The sequence below is a fragment of the Ptychodera flava genome, chromosome 6 (assembly GCF_041260155.1).
Source record: "Ptychodera flava strain L36383 chromosome 6, AS_Pfla_20210202, whole genome shotgun sequence".
NCBI lineage: Eukaryota > Metazoa > Hemichordata > Enteropneusta > Ptychoderidae > Ptychodera > Ptychodera flava.
Window position 1 is genome coordinate 44739839 of NC_091933.1, and position 20445 is coordinate 44760283.

Below are 20445 nucleotides of genomic sequence, written 5' to 3' on the forward strand. Positions count from 1 at the left end.
AGCTACAATCCCAAGCACAGACATTCACACTCCAATTGCAGGTTCCATCCATGAAATGTGTTAAAAGATGATGAAGTGTGCCAAGTAAAATCTATAACTTTGAAATATCTACAGACGCTAATGTATTCACTCATGAGAAATTCCTGATAAACAAAGTTGGGGATGAAAAATGGAAACATTTACTGTTAAGTTACAATTGGAACCAAAGCATCTTTTCGAGACTTATTTGCCCTTTCACCACTTTCAGATCATGCAACTGATGCACTGCACATTAAAAGTGAAGCGACTGTATCAGCTAACAAAGACTTCCACTTTTACAATTGTTCTCGTCATGACTCGTAAGTGAATCATTTCCGTCCCATTCGCCATATATACAATATATATACACAGATATCTTATAGAATTGGTTTCGCTGATTCAAATCTGTTGACCAAATGGATAGCAGTAATGCATGTGATACCTTTGTAAAAAAGTCAAAAGAACATCAAGGTATAACTTTGCTAGACCCCTTTTAACTAATAGATTAACTATGGAAATGATAAAACAATATGTAAAAACATGGAAAATAAATGTATTATTGTACTTCATTTTATTGCTAGTCTGCAATTTTACTTTTTCATATATTTTTCAGTATGTTAAAAAATTCCTCTCTCTCTCTCTCTCTCTCTCTCTCTCTCTCTCTCTCTCTCTCTCTCTCCCCTCTCTCTCTCACTCTCTCTCTCTCTCTCTCTCTCTCTCTCTCTCTCTCTCTCTCTCTCTAGATGTTCTCGATGTGTCATGAGTAATTGGGCCTGTAATTGGTGCGTGTATGAAAACAAATGTGTACACTATCTAGCTATTTGTCCGTCAGATTATACCTCTTCAATTGTGGTAGGATCAAATGTAAGTATTGAAAGGGGAATATATAAATCTATCCATTTATCTCTGTGCGCCAGACTCAGCCATGAATCGTTACATGGACTATGCAGCAGGAGAGTTTTAATACTGTAGAATATATACCCTATTTAATAATTATATGATAATTAAACAAATAAACCGTCGGCAAAGGTATTAGTTTGAGCGAAAACTCAAAATCTGAATTTTCATGACAATACCTTTGCTTTCATGTGCTTTTAATTTTATTCAGTTGGAAAAAATACATTACTTTGCGCACAACGTTGTCACAGTGTGGAGTCAAAATTTACTGATCCGATCACCATATCTGACTTGCTAGTCAATTAATTTCTAAAAACAGAAGGTATAATTTGCAGTTAATCTTTTCTACTAACCATGACAGTCCAATTTTACTAAAGTGCTGGAGTTCAATCGATTTACCCTTTGAAACCATGGACACAGCGATTTCGTAACCATCGCATCACTGTTTTCATGGACAGAAAAGTTGCAAATTAAACTAAAATGAGTCTCAAGCGGGCAACATCGTCCAGGCCAGAGTGTCCCCTACTAAGTTTTTTTCTTTTTCCCATGCCCTAGTTCAGTCTATCATGATGACCAGATAATACACGGGATGCGATAAAACACTTTATTCAATCCACCACGTTTCCTCTGTACCTTCCTTTACAGTCCCCTGACGTTCATGATGCAATTTTATAAATGCATACTGTAACGCATGACGCAATCGCAACGACTACTGTATGTATTATCTTATTCAGACGGGTCAAATTTCATCTGATGTATTTGACAAAATAAAATGACATTTCAAAAATAAATTAAACTTTTTTGTAAAACTCTTGACATTGTATTCGATAAAGCGTTTATTTTAAATTTATATACCACGATATTTGACCAGTTCTAAACGTATATGCAAAGGGTTGATTTCATTACTATCCGATGAAAAAAATTAATATTCGTGAACTTTGCACATGCAAATTTAGTCTGATAGCTTTTACATTGGTGTAGAAAAATGTTAGAACTTAAGCGCTGCTGAAGAGCTATGCGTACATAAGGTATACCTGAGAGGCCCTTCATAGATTTGTGAATAGACTTGACCCAATGATTACGTTGATTTGTAAACTTGCTCAGTGCAGGCCCTGTAATAAGGTTGAAGGGCTCACATCTAATGAAATAATGTAACAGAGAGGAGTACAATGAATTTGCTTAAGAGCACAACAGCGTTTGCTTTAATATTTGTCCTTCAGTGAATACTTTTTGTGCACACTCGATGAAAGTATGTTCTTAATTATTCACTCGTGATTGCCTTCAAGCTACTTATTACACAGTTCACATTTTAAGTTTAATCAAAGGAGCAAAAATGGAACAAGCCAACAGCAGTCGTTTGGTTAATGTTCGTTCTTCTTTTTCGTCTTCTTCTCATAAAAGAACAAACTTAACAACACTGATATCAAAGGGCAGTCACTTTGTCCACAACTTGCCGAGCAGCCGGGAAAGGTGTTGATACCAGTTTACATCGATAAAGAATCCAACTTTCAACAATGAATATTTATTACAATAAGGTGAGTGGTACTTTCTATGATGGCTATACACAACGTCACTGTTTTCATGGACAGAAAAGTTACAAATTAAACTAAAATGAGTCTCAAGCGGGCAACATCGTCCAGGCCAGAGTGTCCCCTACCAAGTTTTTTTTCTTTTTCCCATGCCCTAGTTCAGTCTATCATGATGATCAGATAATACACGGGATGCGATAAAACACTTTATTCAATCCACCACGTTTCCTCTGTACCTTCCTTTACAGTCCCCTGACGTTCATGATGCAATTTTATAAATGCATAATGCAGCGCATGACGCAATCGCAACGACGACTTTATGTATTATCTTGTTCAGACGGGTCAAATTTCATCTGCGAATGCAAATTTTCTTGAAACAATTACATTTTACATTCAGAATATTTAAGAGGACGTTAATGTTTGTAAACATCATTTCAGAAATGTGTTAAGGGTCGCTTTAATTGTTTATGCCAAGTTTCATCCATGAACTTGTGTTAATTTTATGGGATACTTGTATCACGTTTTCTGTAATTACTAGGACCTTGGAGGGTATGAGTGCGTTATGACGGTAGATAATACTCCTTTTAGGATCAGAGCTACGAGGCATAACGAGAGTTCAGTCACTTGTAACGCCAGGCAGGTATATATGCTTGTCATGATCTATTTTGCGATGATCTGAATTTGGATAGAGAATGAACTTTGAAAAGCAATTACGGTTTCCGTATTTTTGGGAAACAAAATATCCACACAGGTTAGTTTTGGAAAAAAACCCCTCCAAAGAAAAGCAAACGACAGCGATGATGATGATGATGATGATGATGATGATGATGATGATGATGATGATGATGATGATGGTGGTGGTGGTGGTGGTGGTGGTGGTGGTGGTGGTGGTGATATTTACGACGATGATGATGATAATGAAGACGAACAATGCCTGAACCGGTTAGATGAGGATTATAACCACATAATTCAACTCAGTAGTACTTTGACAACGTAAAAATGATCGTTCAAAAGCAGTATATTCATGATATTCTTTGATGATGTTCCCGTTCTTTACAATGATTATTTTACTGATGAATGTTCTCTTTTGTACAAAATATATATTCATTTTACCAGTATACCTATCAATCAACTCAGCAAGAGCTACCTGCTAACTTAACTCTACAGTGGAATGATGGTAAAAACATTGTCGACGATATCCATGGATACACAGGTAGGATTATGTTTGTTATTCTTAAACTCTAATGTCTCAACAATATATTTCATTATAATTACCAAAGGGTGACACTCTTTACAATACTGCATAATTTATTTCGTTATAAATACTTCTCAGGTAATTTGAAACAGTAGAAATGCTTACTAATGCTGCATTAGCAACCCTTTCAGAGCGGTTGTAATTCAAGTAATATTGTTTGTTAAAAACAATATTCCTCTCGTCAATGTCGTTAAAAATATCTCAGTCTATTTATAGTCACGGTATCACAAGTTAGCAACCATTTCAGAGTGGTTGTACTTCAAGTAATGTAGCTTATCGAAAGCAATTTTCCTCCCGTCAATTTCGTAAAAGATATCTGAATCTATTTATATTCACAGTACCACAACTTTATTAGACATTTCGTCCGTATCATTCTTCCACAGTGACTCTGTATAAGTGCTCTGAAACCGATGAAGAAAAATGTCCATCTGGAGCAACTAGGTTAGATACACAGTATTTATATTAATATGTATGTAACAGAACAAAGACTGATTTTGTTCGTTAGGAACTTTGACAAGTACTAACATAAACAATAGCTGGTGCACAAAATGTCTGACTATATGTGCCATTGTTGATGGATTATGTGAGGGAAAATTCCTAAAAATAAATGTTACAATGTCTGTTAAAAGCCAGTTGATTGCTCGTAATGTCTCATTGAATTAAGTTTAATATTTCCTATCACAATTAACTGGGCGATTTATTTATTTATTTATATTTCATAAAATGAAAGATGGTTGAGCGCTTGAAGTCACACAGTTCAACTTATTATTTTGGATTTAAATTAATGATATTGCTCATTCTCGACAACGATATATTTCTTTCTGTTGCAGGACCTGCGCAGTTATTTGGACCACACTTGTCATCTGGTTGAGCCACTTTATCGTTTAATACTACACACGAGTTATGGATATCTGATGGTTTATTTCGAAAATGTCAACAAGCGAGAACCTTATAGTCCGATGTTTACGAGCATTTAGCAATTCATATATCATCCATATTGATCAAGTCTCTGCGTACACTTTAAATGTGTGCCTTTCAAATTTCGATTCTTTGAGAGAAATGAATCCAAGATTCCTATGGTTATATTATACGTCAAGATAAAAATATAGTTATGCTACAACATGATTATTTCATATTTACCAAATCATTTTACTGCAAGCTGTAGTTATGTTGGTCAATTTTACGTGTACTTTAAATGTGAAATTCTTTCGATTCTTAACGTAAATTCAGTAGAACCTACAGCACAATCGTTGGTCGAGTAGCTGCGTAAATTGTTTTGATATTAAATTAATTGATACGATTCAACTAAATTGGGCGATTCAAATAATGACAATACTACCACCATCTCGTTCAGAGGGAAGCACTATGTCTTTATCGAGATTCCTCTCAGCAAATATTCCATATGATTTCAACTGTGATCGGAAAATCGTGTACAATGACAAACGGCGTAATTTTCTGCCATTTTCCTCTTTTAACAATGATTTATAGTATTTTTTCTAACACTAATAATACTTTTCAAGCCATATGAGGCAAAAGAGAAAACGAAATCACCTATATTTACTGTTATATTTCTTTGCTTTGTTGCATATATTACCTTATTTTATGATTTTCCATTTCTTTAAACAGAAAAGGCAACAAGTTGGCTACTATAGAGCAAACCTAGTTATACAGACTCCGGACGAAACCTTTTAATCTCTGTGTCCTGGACTGCGCTTAACGTATACAGTTTAGTGCGATTGCCTCAGCTGTACTGTAGATCTTTATCATTTTTTTAGTCCAGGTCTTACTTTTTCCATGAAGGAAGAACACAACATGTCATTTTGGACATAACCAATGTTGTGATATTAATCTCACATCAGATATTGCGATGTTAACATTTCAAATTTCCACGAACCATAAATCAGGAATGCAGGTATTCAGCTTTTCAGGTGTTTGTATTTTAAAATGTTTTAGCGCCTCACGAGACTACGCTAATCAAGTATCTGTAGCTTTGCCATTTAAGACATATTGATCTATGGAAGAGATGGACAAAGAGAGAGTACATGGCAACGATCAGGAGAGGAGGAAAGCTAAGAGAAATGAAGCCATCCCAATCCAAGGCAAGATATTATATTCAAGGCCATATTTAGACTGGCTCATCCATACTGCTGTTCCAACCAAATTGTTATCTACCGTTTGCTTAGGTTGCTTTGCCAACTTTTAAAGCGACTCGATTATAGTCATTGAGTAAGTGCTCAATTTGAGACGCCTCTATTAAAGTTTTCATTATCTTGCCTGCAGATTTGTAAGCTGGTGTTTGTGTAGATTTATTCGGACGGTAATGCGATTCGGGGGGAGGGTTCTCCCATAGAAAAGGTGTACGGGTATGTGCTGCCGTAATGGGTCACTTTTTCATGAAGAAATCCCTAAACATTGGACGATTTTCATCTGAAAAAACAAAACAAAACAATAAAACATTGGTCGATAACAAAGCAAATGCCCCATGCTTAAGGAAAATGTTAACATGCAGCAGACTAATTCGGTTGAACAATCCCCAAATTTGTCAAGCACATTCCTAGCAAGGGATCATATTTTTGGAATATACATGATTGGGTAGATGTTTACAACTTGGGCGGTATACCTCCGTATGAAAATATCAAGAGTAGCGCCCGCCCCGGGGGTACGATTCTTCAAAATACCTATTACATGAGCTAAATGATTGTTACGTCTATAGAGTATTCTAGCGAACCCCCCTTTCATAAAAGCCTCTCGGCGCAGTCTAAAGAGAATAGTTATCCAAGACTCGGACCAGTTCCACTTTATCTACAATGATATGCCTTATGGATGATTATGATATTCGAGCTACTTTCTCCAAGGGGATTCTCTTCACGTTAACAGATTCGTGTCCGCTATATTTGTTCACAGTGTGATATATAGACACGAGTTTTTACATAAACACATGTTGTATATAAGGCACACAAGTTGCTCAAAGAAGACACTCAAAAACATGAAGCGACACATTCGGATCACACGACAGAGGTGCCGTGTTACTCAACATGGTCATGCTACCTCAACAGAAGTTTAAGCCGAGGCACAAAAGGGGTAACAAGTTTGTTTCTCATTCTCACGTTCGTCGATAAAGACTACACCTTTTTTCACATACGCTTGAAAGTTAAAACAAATATAAAAATATGACAGTATGCTACTCACAGCACAAAATGTTTGATATCATATCCAACGGACGACATTCATGCACAATGCATGCATACAGCTTAACAAAGTTTTAATACCAGTACTGTAGTCATTTTGATGTGTTGCTCCTGCATGTTCACATTCTTGTATTCATGTCGGTTGTTGGATCTTGCGAGTTAAAAAAGCAAGCAAACGACGTCGACAACCGCAAAACTGAACTAGCAACACGTCATCACACATCATTGGCGGGAAACATGGAATAAGAAACATACGTACATTTAAAGTAGCCTAATAGACAACATAGTTGGTAGTCTGCATGAAATCGATGAAAAGGGAGCCATACACTTCGGAATAGGATTCGAGCACTGGGCTAACAGATGCATATTTACATAATTGACCACTTGTGGTTTTCAATCAAACTGTCAAATACATTGATCAACATGTACACCTATGCACACCACGTCAAGCCGATCATTTTAGCTCACATGGAGCTGTGGTCGTACCGATGTCAGTGTATCTGACTGTCTGACTATCTCTTGACGTGATATTTTAGGAAAAACTCATCAGATCGGAGTCAAAAGCGGTCAATTACGTTACTGTCGATTTCCAGATCGCCTATCCTCGTACATATGATATCCCTTTTTGCCCTGTCTTTGAGACAAACGGATTTGACCATAATATAACTAGAAGGGTATGTACTAAAGTTTAAATTACGAAATTCACTTGATTTGAAGCACTTCAACTATTTTTCATTGGAAGTAAACTTTTATAATATAATGTTTGTTAACAAGCCATTTCAAAATGTGGACGAAAGGTTTGATGAGAAACTTGCAGCTTCCACCCATCAATAGCAGCTTTCCTACGTTTATGCCGAACAAAAGAAAAGTGTGCTGTTCCGATAACGAGCAGACTTCGAACTCACTTCAAAAACGATCGTCAGATTAAATCCCTTATGTGAGATTCTGAACGTACAAATGTTCATATTCCATATCAAGGTTCTTACTTTGTTTCTATTTGTGAAATATGGTCACCATAATCATTTCTATTATTATTGATAAATAAATTATCATTTTTACAACCAAAATGGTATTAATGTTCTCCATTTACCTATGTTCATACCAAACATCAGGATTCTTAATTTAAACCACAACATAGTACAATAATGAAAAGTTCATCGTTTTCTGTGTTTAAAATATCAGTGTTTCATCGACTATGGCATTAACAATTGGGATTTTCCCCGTTACCAGAAAATTTAGGGGGGATTTCATCAGTTCATGTGTTCTATTTGAATATCCAAGGTGTGACTGGCACCATTTCACCGGGGGGGGGGGCATGGTCCCACAGTTACGTGTGATTCGATACATAGCGGCCGCCGCGTGGTATGCATAGAAACCACGCGGCGGCCGCTATGTATCGAATCACACGTAACTGTGGCTCACGTCCCCTCTTGACAAATTACTTGGGGATGCCAACATGTCAACAGAGGGAGAATCCCTCATCCCCTGTCTAGATGAAACACTGTATAATATTGTCTATAATATCAAATTTATATCATTAATAATGGTGATATAATAGTGTACCTCCTAGAAGCAAACAGAGGTTCTTAACTTACCGATTTTCATACCATACATCAAGGTACTTTACTGAGCAATATTGTCAAGTTATTTCTAGATTTTAGTTTTCTTTCTTCAAAACATATTCAACATCATCAAATTTTTATCATTTGTAATTGTGAATTATCATATTTAATCTCCCAGGAAAATGGCTTTTATGATATGAACACAAATTGTCCTGGAACACTGCTGAGAATACTCCTGAAAATACTATAATTTCAAGTGACTGTGAGCTGTAAAAAGTGAATTTTTAGCTGATTTTCCAGGGCTGCCGGCCTTCGGCCGGGAGGGGGACACCTCCCCCTCCCGCACCCTCCCCCGACGACCGCTTGACAGTCGTGGCACGCAGCTGCTGCAAGACGCCTACATTTTTATTTTAGCCCCCTACTTCAAAACTTAGTGAAACCCCTGGCTGACTCTATCTGAAAGTCCACAGATACGAAAAGTCGTTCGGTTTGCAGCTGCAATATCCGACATGCTATGTATTAAAAAATATTTTAAACGTAACAGCTCAGTAGTAATGGTCTTATTAAATCTTCAGGACGTCCACTTACGATGGCGATTGGTCGCATCACAGACAAATATGTTTGTCTGTGGTCGGCATATAGTTGATCCCTATATTGCCAATGTCTACTTCGCATGCGCACAGACCTATGCACATATTCCGATCTGCTCCGCCACGGAACGGAGGTGGGTTGCAATACCCTTCTCAGTTGAGGGCTTGGTGATTTTACGCAATCAATGCAATTTAGGCTGCGTTCACAAATAACGATAGCTGGGCCTGGAGGAATCGCAATTGAAATCTGATTTTTTTTCAGATCCCCCCTCAATACCCCCAAAAATTTTCAAATGCCTCTCCTCTATATGATCAAAATTTTTCAAGTCCCCCCAAACTATCACAAGCCCGCATATTTTAAAGGATGTACGCGCAGAAAAAATAAACACGTATCGAGCCGTTCCGCTTGCAGGTATTCTCTGGTCGTTCTACGTCACGACAACGCGCGTCTATGTCATCAATTTTGGTGGGTCGGACCTTTTTTTGTCGATCTTCGGTGTGCTCGTAAATATGTAAACAAACAACATGGCAGCCGTGTCTCCCACGATCAAAAGTCATGTAATGAAATCGATATTTTCACAGACTACGACATACTAATCCGAACAATGTAAACACAAGAGTGTACCGCCTGTATATTCCGAAGGAATTACGTGAATAATTTGCGGAAACAACGAACTCGAAGCTGGTCGCGTATACCATGGGTTCCGTACGCATTGCAAACAGGGTCAGACGCGACGTTTACAGTGTTCGCGCCGTCGAGATTCAGTCGATATTTGTTCCCGAAAAATAATGAACGATCATTTTGACGTTGTCAAAGTACTACTGAGTTGAATTATGTGGTTATAATCCTCATCTAACTGGTTCAGGCATTGTTCGTCTTCATTATCATCATCATCGTCGTAAATATCACCATCACCACCACCATCATCATCATCATCATCATCATCATCATCATCGCTGTCGTTTGCTTTTCTTTGGAGGGTGTTTTTTTTCCAAAACTAACCGGTGTGGACATGTGTTTCCCAAAAATACTGAAATAATCGTAATTGCTTTTCAAAGTTCCTTCCCTATCCAAATTCAGATCATCGCAAAATAGATCATGACAAGCACATATACCTTTTTGGCGTTACAGGTGACCAAATTCTCATTATGTCTCGTAGCTCCGATGCTGAGAGGAGTATTTTCTATTGTCAGAACGCATTCATACCCTCCAAGGTCCTTGTAATTACAGAAAAAAACGATAAAAGAATCCCATAATATTCACACACGCTCATGAATGAAACTCAAGTTTGGCATAAAAAATATATCGACCCTAAACACATTTCTGAAATGATGTTTACAAACATTTACGTCCTCTTAAATATTCTGAATGTATTATGTAATTGTTTCAAGAAAATTTGCATTCCCAGATGAAATTTGACCCGTCTGAACAAGATAATACATAAAGTCGTCGGTTGCGATTGCGTCATGCGCTGCAGTATGCATTTATAAAAATTGCATCATGAACGTCAGGGGACTGTAAAGGAAGGTACAGAGGAAACGTGGTGGATTGAATAAAGTGTTTTTATCGCATCCCGTGTATTATCTGGTCATCATGATAGACTGAACTAGGGCATGGGAAAAAGAAAAAAAACTTGGTAGGGGACACTCTGGCCTGGACGATGTTGCCCGCTTGAGACTCATTTTAGTTTAATTTGTAACTTTTCTGTCCATGAAAACAGTGACGTTGTGTATAGCCATCATAGAAAGTACCACTCACCTTATTGTCATAAATATTCATTGTTGAAAGTTGGATTTCTTTATCGATGTAAACTGGTATCAACACCTTTCCCGGCTGCTCGGCAAGTTGTGGACAAAGTGACTGCCCTTTGATATCAGTGTTGTTAAGTTTGTTCTTTTATGAGAAGAAGACGAAAAAGAAGAACGAACATTAACCAAACGACTGCTGTGGGCTTGTTCCATTTTTGGCCCTTTGATTAAACTTAAAATGTGAACTGTGTAATAAAGTAGCTTGAAGGCAATCACGAGTGAATAATCAAGAACATACTTTTCATCGAGTGTGCACAAAAAGTGTTCACTGAAGGATAAATATTAAAACAAACGCTGTTGTGCTCTTAAGCAAATTCATTGTACTCCTCTCTGTTACATTATTTCATTAGATGTGAGCCCTTCAACCTTATAACAGGGCCTGCACTGAGCAAGTTTACAAATCAACGTAATCATTGGGTCAAGTCTATTCACAAATCTATGAAGGGCCTCTCAGGTATACCTTATGTACGCTTGGCTCTTCAGCAGCGCTTTAAGTTCTAACATTTTTCTACACCAATGTAAAAGCTATCAGACTAAATTTGCATGTGCAAAGTTCACGAATATTAATTTTTTTCATCGGATAGTAATGAAATCAACCCTTTGCATATACGTTTAGAACTGGTCAAATATCGTGGTTTACCCCGTCGCTGGATGTGGTATATAAATTTAAAATAAACGCTTTATCGAATACAATGTCAAGAGTTTTACAAAAAAGTTTAATTTATTTTTGTTTGTTTGTTTGTTTTGTTGATATGTATTTCCGATGGTTAGGGTTAGGGTTAGGGTTAGGCTTAAGTTAGGTTAAGCTTAACTAAGCCTAACCCTAACCCTTACCATCGGAAATACATATCAACAACAAACAAACAACAAACGAACGAACAAACAAACAAACAAACAAACAAACAAACAAACAAACAAACAAACAAATAAATAATCTGCTCTTTCTTGACAAATATTAACAAAACAGCTTTTCGCTGTTATTTTATTAAAAAAAACAAATAAAAAACACAAACATATACGCACAAACAAACACAGACACAAATAAACAAGGAGTACGAGTCCCCTGTGTGGTGAGAGATACAAATGTGTGAGATGGATAGCAATTTTGATTTAGTGTGCGCCCTCTATCATAAATTGATGTCGTCGCGCGAGACATTACGAGATTGTACTCCGCCCCCAAATATCGTACTCAAATTGCATGCAATGTGTGAAAATGGCGCTGTTTGAGAAGAAGAAGGCAACAAAATTAATGCTGGACGATACAGTTCCGCTGACTGCCGTCATAGAAGCTGCACAGAATATGGAAACACATATTGTAAGTATGGCTAAAAATCTTGCTGCATGTCTGCCAAATATTGCAGTGCACATTCAGTGTCATATTAACGTATTTCCTGTGCACACACGTCAACACACGAACAACTCGTTCAGTACGTGTCGTTTTAGGACACACCGTGCAGGTGTACTATCCAAATCCCATAATTTGGGGCAATAAACGCACATTTTCTTTGCAGTTATCACATTTCACATCGGGCTTTTTTCCCTGTTTCCAAGTTTGAAGTACAACCACCGGACCCGGTTGTACATTGTCACTTTGGCCTTGGCTATTTGGCACCAGCACTGCAGAGTGCAGGAGACATGACATGGATTTCATCATGTTTACATAGTTTATGCGCGTGACTACGGCCGTACGGGTCGTTGTGGATGGAATACTGTCAGAAGGCCCGATGCTACTCACTAGACATTCGTACTGCCTGGCGACGTCACTCCATTTTGTGATATAAGTCGTCACGTGTGAGATCCAGCATACGTATGATACGTGCGAATAGCGTTACGTCCTTCCCATGATATGATCGGGTGTAGTAGTGCGGTGTAAGACGTTATGCAATACTGTAGGTGTCATTGCTGGGCACTGGTGCTACGCTTACCCTCGACTTATGTTTATTCGTGTACTATTATGAGTGACAGAGTTCTGTGTTAGACCATAGACAGTAGAGAGATGACACTATTCATGGCTTTACACATGGACTCCCTATAAACTCTGTTTCAATGTATAACTACACACGTTATAGTAAAGAGAGCTGGAAGTGGAAAAGTATGATTTCATTCAAGAATTGGGCAACCATTAATAGCACGATATGTAACATCAAAAATGTTACAATTATTTTAACGCTTGAGTGAGATGATAATTTCTGTGTTTAGTATCATGATGTCTATTGGCCAATTTTTGAATTGAGGTAATGGCTGCATTGGGGAAGGACAATGTGGGGCAGTCTGTACTTAAACTCTTGCCTTACCTTAGTACTGCCATAGCACTATGTATAGATATTCCTCTTAAAGTCACAAGCATGCCACAATTAAGAGCTGACAAAGCTTGAATCCTTATCACCCATGTCTAAAATTCATCAAAATTGAAAATAAGTGTATAGTTCTTGGACCATGAGAATAGGCACTCAAGGAGATGACCCGAGAGTTTTGAACATTGGTGATGTTTGATGACCAAAACAAATCTAAACTTGTATCGTACACTGTTCTGAAATATACCAAGGAGAGTCAACTGATGGAAAAAGAAAAGTAGCAGCCAGGTGATGATTGGATCATTAGTTGTAGTATGGTCCGTCTAGGAGGGACTGTGGTGTAAGGTTGGCACAGTAATCTTAGAGCAGTACCAAGGTAACATAACATGCCAAGATACTCTGACACAAAGGCCATATTTACAAGATCATTTCAGTCTAAAAAGATAGTGTTACGGGAGTGTTAAATGGTTATTATTTAGCATGTGCACTCCAAAAAAAACCCTGGTCTGGATTTACCTAACATTATGAGTGGAGACTGATACTGTCATACTCTATAAAGTTATGATACTGAGGGCTCATTTGTAGAAACATAACCATTCCACTGCTGGGTTTAAATTTCATGTGCTTCTGTCTCAAGGGATAAGTAGTCATCTAGAGCAGCCAAAACTTTTCAACAAGGCATTAAAATGAATCGGACTTACACTTCCTAGATGCGCGTTGACTTCTGGTAGTCCGCAAATGTCCAGTCATGTTGTCCTCACAAATATGACTCTTTTGTACAGTTTAGTTGCATTTGTAGTTTGTTTACAGGTTTAATTCATTAATTAGCCACCATGTATATTTTCCATGATGAAGGTATATATGTGGTTGCCCTAGCCAAGTTTCCGGCATCCAATTTGGTACATCATAGCAATGATATTATCATAGACAACAGAAATGTTACCTGGATTTTTTAACCATTTACCAATGCACCCAAGCATAGTTGTACAATAGTTGTCATTCTTATACTAGAGGAATGACTAAACTCAAGTTTCATTCCTGGATTTTTGACAAAACAAAATTGAGAGACTCTACCTTTACATGATTAAAACCTTTGAGTGATGTAATTTATTCCACCAAAATTTTAGTGCAACATTTTACTACATTTTAAAGAATTTTTCTGTTATTTTTTTTTAAACTTTTGACCAAATGGACTTCACATTTTATAGGCTACACTTTTCTATCAAAATTTTGGCAAAAATCTTGAAAAAATTGACTCTGGTATATTTTATGAAAGCGACAAAAGTTGACTTTGGCACTCAAAGGGTTAAGTCAAAAAATTAAAAAAGTTTCCACTTATTACATATTGGTGTCCATGTACCGTATAAGACATTTGCAGCAGATTAAATTTAACAAATTATCACCACTGCCTTTGTCTTCTGTACATCCTTTTGAAGGATGATAATTAAAAATAAAGTCAATTGCTATGAGAAAGTAAATAAGCAAAAACAAACATGAAAAAGGTTGTAAGAAGACTTTTTGGAAAAAGTTAGAATAACCTGTAGCAATATCTTCCCCTTTATTCCCTGATGAGTTCAGTTGTAATTGATCTGTATGCAATTTCTGTCAAAATTTATGAAAGTTCATAGTTATGTTACTGAATAATTTCTACCAGACAGTTATTGAATAATTTATGCATATCTTAGAAGTGAAATGTTGTACAAAAATCGTTTGAAATGTTTTCATTCTTGGGTACAACTCATAGCAATACAATAATTTGTTCATCATGAATTAAAAGCATTAAGACAGCCATGCATATTATAATATGACGTACTAGTACTGTTTCAAATAATAGGAGGCTATTTTTCACCTTTACTTTTAAAAGTTTATTTTTTGCATATACTGTATTCCGATTTTGATGTGTTCAATAATATCTAAATGTGTAAATAGCCATTTAGAATTTTCATCAATCCTAGAAATGTTAAAAAATGCTCGATCAAAAACCTGTAGGCAAAGTGATTGTCTTAAAACATTTTGGAAGAATTGTGGAAGGTAATGGATGTATTTACTGTACTGTCATTTTCCCTCAGGATTATGTCATCCGTGTACAGCGGGGTCCAGCAACGGAAAACTGCTGGCAGGTAAGTGACACATCATATAACTGGGATAGTATTTTTAGCATAGCAAATGTGATCAACAACAGGAATGTAATGAATGCCCTAAAGTGCCAGTGTATGAACTGTCATGAAATCAGAATTGGATGTTGGAATGTCTTCAGAATACTGTAACAAAGTTGACCATTTCACCTACTCAATGTTATTCTGTCAAGTCATCATCCAAACGGCACCTCCAACTCTACTTGTCTACTTATCACAAGACAGGTCTAAGTACATGTACACCGTTGACAACCATCTGCTTTTTCTGGAACTGTACATGTAATTATGATACTTGTACACTTACATGTATCCCTCCTGGTTGTATTTTTTTTTCTCAGATAAACAGAAGATACAGTGATTTTTCAACACTCCATGACAATCTGAAAATCTCCGGTATACCATTACCGCTGCCCCCAAAGAAAGTATTTGGAAATATGGAAAGGGAATTTGTTGCAGAGCGACAACGAGCACTGCAACAATACCTGAACACTATACTTGCAAATCTTATGCTGGCAAATTCCTTGTTTGTGAAACAGTTCTTAGACATCAATAATTATTCACCAAATTTCCATGGTAAGTCTGAATACTCAGTATTTCTGTACATGCATTTTCTGCTGGGAATACCTAGCACTAATTTGAGAGGTCTTTTTGTTTCACTTTGTACTTTCTTATGGTTAGAATATTTATTGTTATTGCCAAATTTTAATTCACTCATATATTATAAAATGTACATTGCTGTTCAACTCCATAGAGCAAAACGTATTGCTCAATCATGGCTGCTTTGTCCCATCAGGTTATTGAGATACCTTACAAATAGGCTTGGTTACATGTTTACATAGTGCACATAGTGTAGTTGCTGCTCAAATTTACCAGTCTGGAAACTGTCCAACATAGGATATTGCATGTTAAGCCTTTCAGCACAACCTGCGATCCATATCCTGTTTCTTCACTATTGGTGTTTTCAAGTTTCAACGTCCAAACTAAATAATTTAGATAAATTTCAACCCAAATGCATGTAACTCTCTGTGTACTGTCAAGTGTGTTAGCAACGGAATATAGCAGAAATAATACAGTCCTTCTTACACTTCATCATGGAGATAGACAAGAAAATGGCAAAATTTCATCAAAATGTTGGTTTAGGGACTGAGGCAGAGTTGCATAAGAAGTGTGATTATATATCATGAGATGAAGGTTGAATTCCTCCACATTCATAGACTTCAGAGTTTCATTTACTTTTGTGACTCTAGGTATTTTATTAAATCCAAAATAGCACACAATAAATAAAGTAGGTCACACATAATAATACCTAATATTTTTACCATTTTATTGTATACTTTGCCTCTGATAAAAAAGAATCTAAGATCCCAGAAATTACCACATGTAATTATTCTGATGTACTGTTGTACATCTTATGGTCACTGAAATACTGTTAACATTCGACAGCTGCAGGTAATTTCTGTATATAATTCTGTTTGATAATCAGTATTGAACATCATTTTTCCATGATCTTTCTGAATCCACATTTTTGGGAGAAAGGATATTTATTGTAGGCCAGAGGAAAAATAAAATTATCCTTCCTCAGATTTTTAGCTCACATTTGGTTATACCAATGTGAGTTTATCGTATAAGCTGAAGTCGATGGCGTCTGTATGTATGTATGTATGTATGTATGTATGTATGTATGTATGTATGTATGTATGTATGTATGTACGTACAGTATGTCCGTCAACATCAAAACACGCAAACCGCAGCACATTTCAGCTTGGTATTTGGTGTGTATATGCATCCTAGGCTATAGATTGGATTTTGTTCAAATGAAGTCTGCATTGCCAAAATTATGCAAATGAGCTCACAAAATGTGAAAATGGTCAAGAATTATATCTCGAGAACCGCTGCTTTGATTGCTTTGAAAATTTGTGTGCAAGTACCTTAGGTGAACCTTATACAGTTTTATGATATTTGTGAAGATATCCTTAATTTTGTATTTTTACTGAATTTTTTGGTGATTTTTCTCATTTTCAGTAAAAATTCTTCTACTCTGAAACCGCCAGCCCAATTGCTCTCAAATTCGGGTTGCATCTTTGCGAGGGTGTTACACATCTAATTTGTTGAAATTATGACAAAATTGGGAAAATTACTATTTTGGAGCAATTTTGTCATTTTCAAATTACTTGTTTGATAGAATTGTAATTTGGTATAAAGTCCTGAGGGATGTTATTAGATAAATTTTCTGCTCAAAGTGTTGGGAAACTCCCAAATTTGTATATTTTAGGTAATTTTCTCAGTTTGTGACCTTAAATGACCTACACCAACCAAGGATATGTTGTGAGACAGTTTTGAAGGCTGTGAACATAATAAAGGCACTACATGTACACATTAACCCTTTTCCTGCCAAGTCCATATTTCACCACCAGGTCAAGATGGTTAAAATTAATGAAACACAACGTATTCCATACGATGTATTTTAACATAATACTGTACATTTGAAGGCTGTTGAAAACATAATACTGTAAAGTTGATTTTTTTTGGACAAAAGATGCTATAACATACCAAGCCAAGTGGGTGAAAATACGTCATGTTTTGGCTCAATACCGCTTTTTACCGACTTGGCTGATGGGGAAGTGATACAGTTATTACTGTCTGGCAGGAAAAGGGTTAACAGACAGTGTTGACAGAACAAAGTCTGAGCATTTTCACATACTTGTAGAAGAAAACAAAAGACTGTAAAAATATGCACAACAAAATTGCCATAAATGTTGCAGTGCTGAAGTATATGTTTCCGAAATTGGTTAAAGTGAAGTGGCGTTTCGGAGAGACAAAATCAAATTTATATTTAGAGATGATCCATTCATATATACCGAATTCCATACAGTTGGTTATTGATAGAAATTAAGCTAACTGAGAGTCCTTCACAAATCATGTGATGAGGTTTCACTTTGATTGTACCATACTTTTACCAAATCAGAAATAAAAATCACGGGTACCATGCAAAGATTTGGAACTGGCAATACAAATTACTCAACAGTTTGTGATATTTGAAATTCAAAATGACCACTGTCCCTGTTTTAACTCTCTGTTGGGTAATGACCACTGTCCTGTTTTAACTCTCTGGGGTAAAAATAAAATTTTAGATTTTCGAAAAACTAAGATGGCGCCAGTTATTCTTTCTCCAAGAGCTTTAAAATGAGCCCCCACAAGTCACAGATTAGAAAAGAATTGTAGAAATTTGAGAGTCCGAATATCTGTGCCAGAGGGGCATTCTACCTTATGCAAATGTGCATGTTTCTAAATCTGTACAGGTTTTTTAACTTCATTCAAACCAGTTGTGGCAGTATAATGCCAATTCAGCGGTGTTTTTTATTGCCCTATACATAACAGGTATGAGTTGTAGTGGATCTCTGACCCTATTGTCCCCTGGTATTGATTTACTGTTGTGAGAGACTTTTTTGTTTACTTTAAAATTTAGGTCAGTTGTGTTTGCAAGACAAACTGAGCCAATCTCCCTTTGCTTTTTTGTGTGTGAAGTTAAAAGAAAGACCAAAATGTCTTCCTCTCTGAAAAATCGTTTCACAGTGCATTGCAAATATTTTTCATAAGTAAACAAAAACTCAACCATAACCCAGTACAGGTTTACATTTATAAATGTTTACTGTTTTTCTACTGTAATGGTAGGATCTTTCCAAAGACTGTCCAAATGAACCACTTTGAACAAGATAAAATTTCTATACATCCATGTTGGATTACCCATTCCTTGGATAGACACCTTTATTTCAAAAAGAAATGAAATCTCTCAAATTCTGCAAGTGTCACCTGTGATGATCATAAAACAGATCAGACAAATCTCTTTGAATGCAGAAGATAGATGCATAAATGTCTTTTGAACCACCTGGGAGCTGCATAACGTCAGCGGTGCACAACATTCAACAAGGATAAAGAATCTGAAAATAAACCAACCTATACCTCAAGGCTGTTTTTAGTTGTTAAGAATGTCAAGGAAGTTCATGGTCAAGAAAGGAATGTTCCTTTGCTTGTAAAGAAAGGAATTGTCCCACTCAGACGAGTTCATTGTCAAACAACCTTCACACATGAAATCAAAATTTTCCTCGGATTGCAAGGTACAAGGTCCCTCTTTGTGAGCCGTCAAGCTTCATATTTATTAGTTGCTAATGCTGACCTTTGAGAAAAGTAATCTTCAAATTGCTGTCAGATTGTTCAGTAATCAATAGGTGTTTCCCTGTCAGATTGTTCGGTGGTCAATAGGTGTTTCCCTGTAAATCATACAATTTACTATGTTAATAGCAGTCTAGCACATCAAAAGCCTTGCATAGACTTTGTTTTGAGAGCCATGATAAGATAACATTTTATTAGTATTCAATACTACATAGGGGAGTGTGAAGCAGACACACATGTACCATCAATGGTACTGTATCCAAACCTGATAACTGCAAATATCTGTTGCCTGCACATATCCAAGAGGAACACAGAACAGAGTAAAAACAAAGCATACCTAAATCGCACTCAACAAGACACATGATATGGGGAAGGAAGTCCGGCAATCGTGATGGTATAAATATTTGTTTAATCAGAACTCGTTACAAGTATATGAATTGTAAGTTAGCATATGTATTTTTATGTTAGTTTACATAGTACCTGCTAAAGATAATTTATTGAAATTATATATCTGAATTGATACTTACCATGGTCACTGTCTGCTATTTTCATGAATGAACTTTGGAAAAAGTGTCACTCAGAATTGAAAATCCACAGAGATATCAAAAATTGATGACAAAATGATGTGTTCGTGATTGGTAAAACAGTAAACGTGTTGAACACATTCATATGTGTGTTGAATGACGAATGTAGATAAACCAGATGTAGTAGTTTAATAGAACATGTATGTTTATGTTTTGCTCTAAATCACATCAGTATTAGTGATAATAAAAGTATCTTTGCTCCTGTTTGAATAATACTAGCAGTTGAACCTCTTTGGGCATTTACCAGCTGTATATTCCCAATCTGACCGTGTCGGCTAGGGTGAAGGATGGGGTTAGGGAAAGGGTTAGGGAAAGTGTCAAGTGAATAGATATCCAGGATAACTGTTCCAGAACCAAATATTCATGAGATGCTATGGAACCATATACATCTACATGTATTGTAGACCTTGGTTC

At 36.5% G+C, this 20445-nt stretch overlaps 2 protein-coding genes and 1 long non-coding RNA gene across 5 annotated transcripts in view; all 3 read left to right on the forward strand.

Moving 5' to 3' along the window:
* LOC139134518 (plexin-B-like) overlaps positions 1 to 3441 on the forward strand; it is a 115787-nt gene extending 112346 nt beyond the window's left edge. The window contains exon 7 of the mRNA XM_070701377.1: positions 3196 to 3441. Within this exon, the coding sequence (XP_070557478.1) occupies positions 3196 to 3441 (246 nt within the window). The remainder of the gene's footprint in view (positions 1 to 3195) is intronic.
* Positions 3442 to 3537: 96 nt separating this feature from the next.
* Positions 3538 to 5978, forward strand: LOC139134366 (uncharacterized). Its single transcript, XR_011552802.1, has 3 exons — positions 3538 to 3657; positions 4083 to 4140; positions 4530 to 5978. It is a non-coding gene; the product is annotated as an uncharacterized lncRNA (long non-coding RNA).
* A 6026-nt stretch (positions 5979 to 12004) lies between these two features.
* The window catches only part of LOC139135924 (PX domain-containing protein kinase-like protein), a 28019-nt gene continuing 19578 nt past the window's right edge, over positions 12005 to 20445 (forward strand). For 2 of the 3 annotated variants that reach the window (XM_070703703.1, XM_070703702.1), the window contains exons 1-3: positions 12005 to 12163; positions 15212 to 15262; positions 15616 to 15850. In XM_070703703.1, the coding sequence (XP_070559804.1) occupies positions 12047 to 12163; positions 15212 to 15262; positions 15616 to 15850 (403 nt within the window). In that variant the 5' untranslated portion in view covers positions 12005 to 12046. The remainder of the gene's footprint in view (positions 12164 to 15211; positions 15263 to 15615; positions 15851 to 20445) is intronic. The other variant, XM_070703704.1, reaches the window with a different exon arrangement.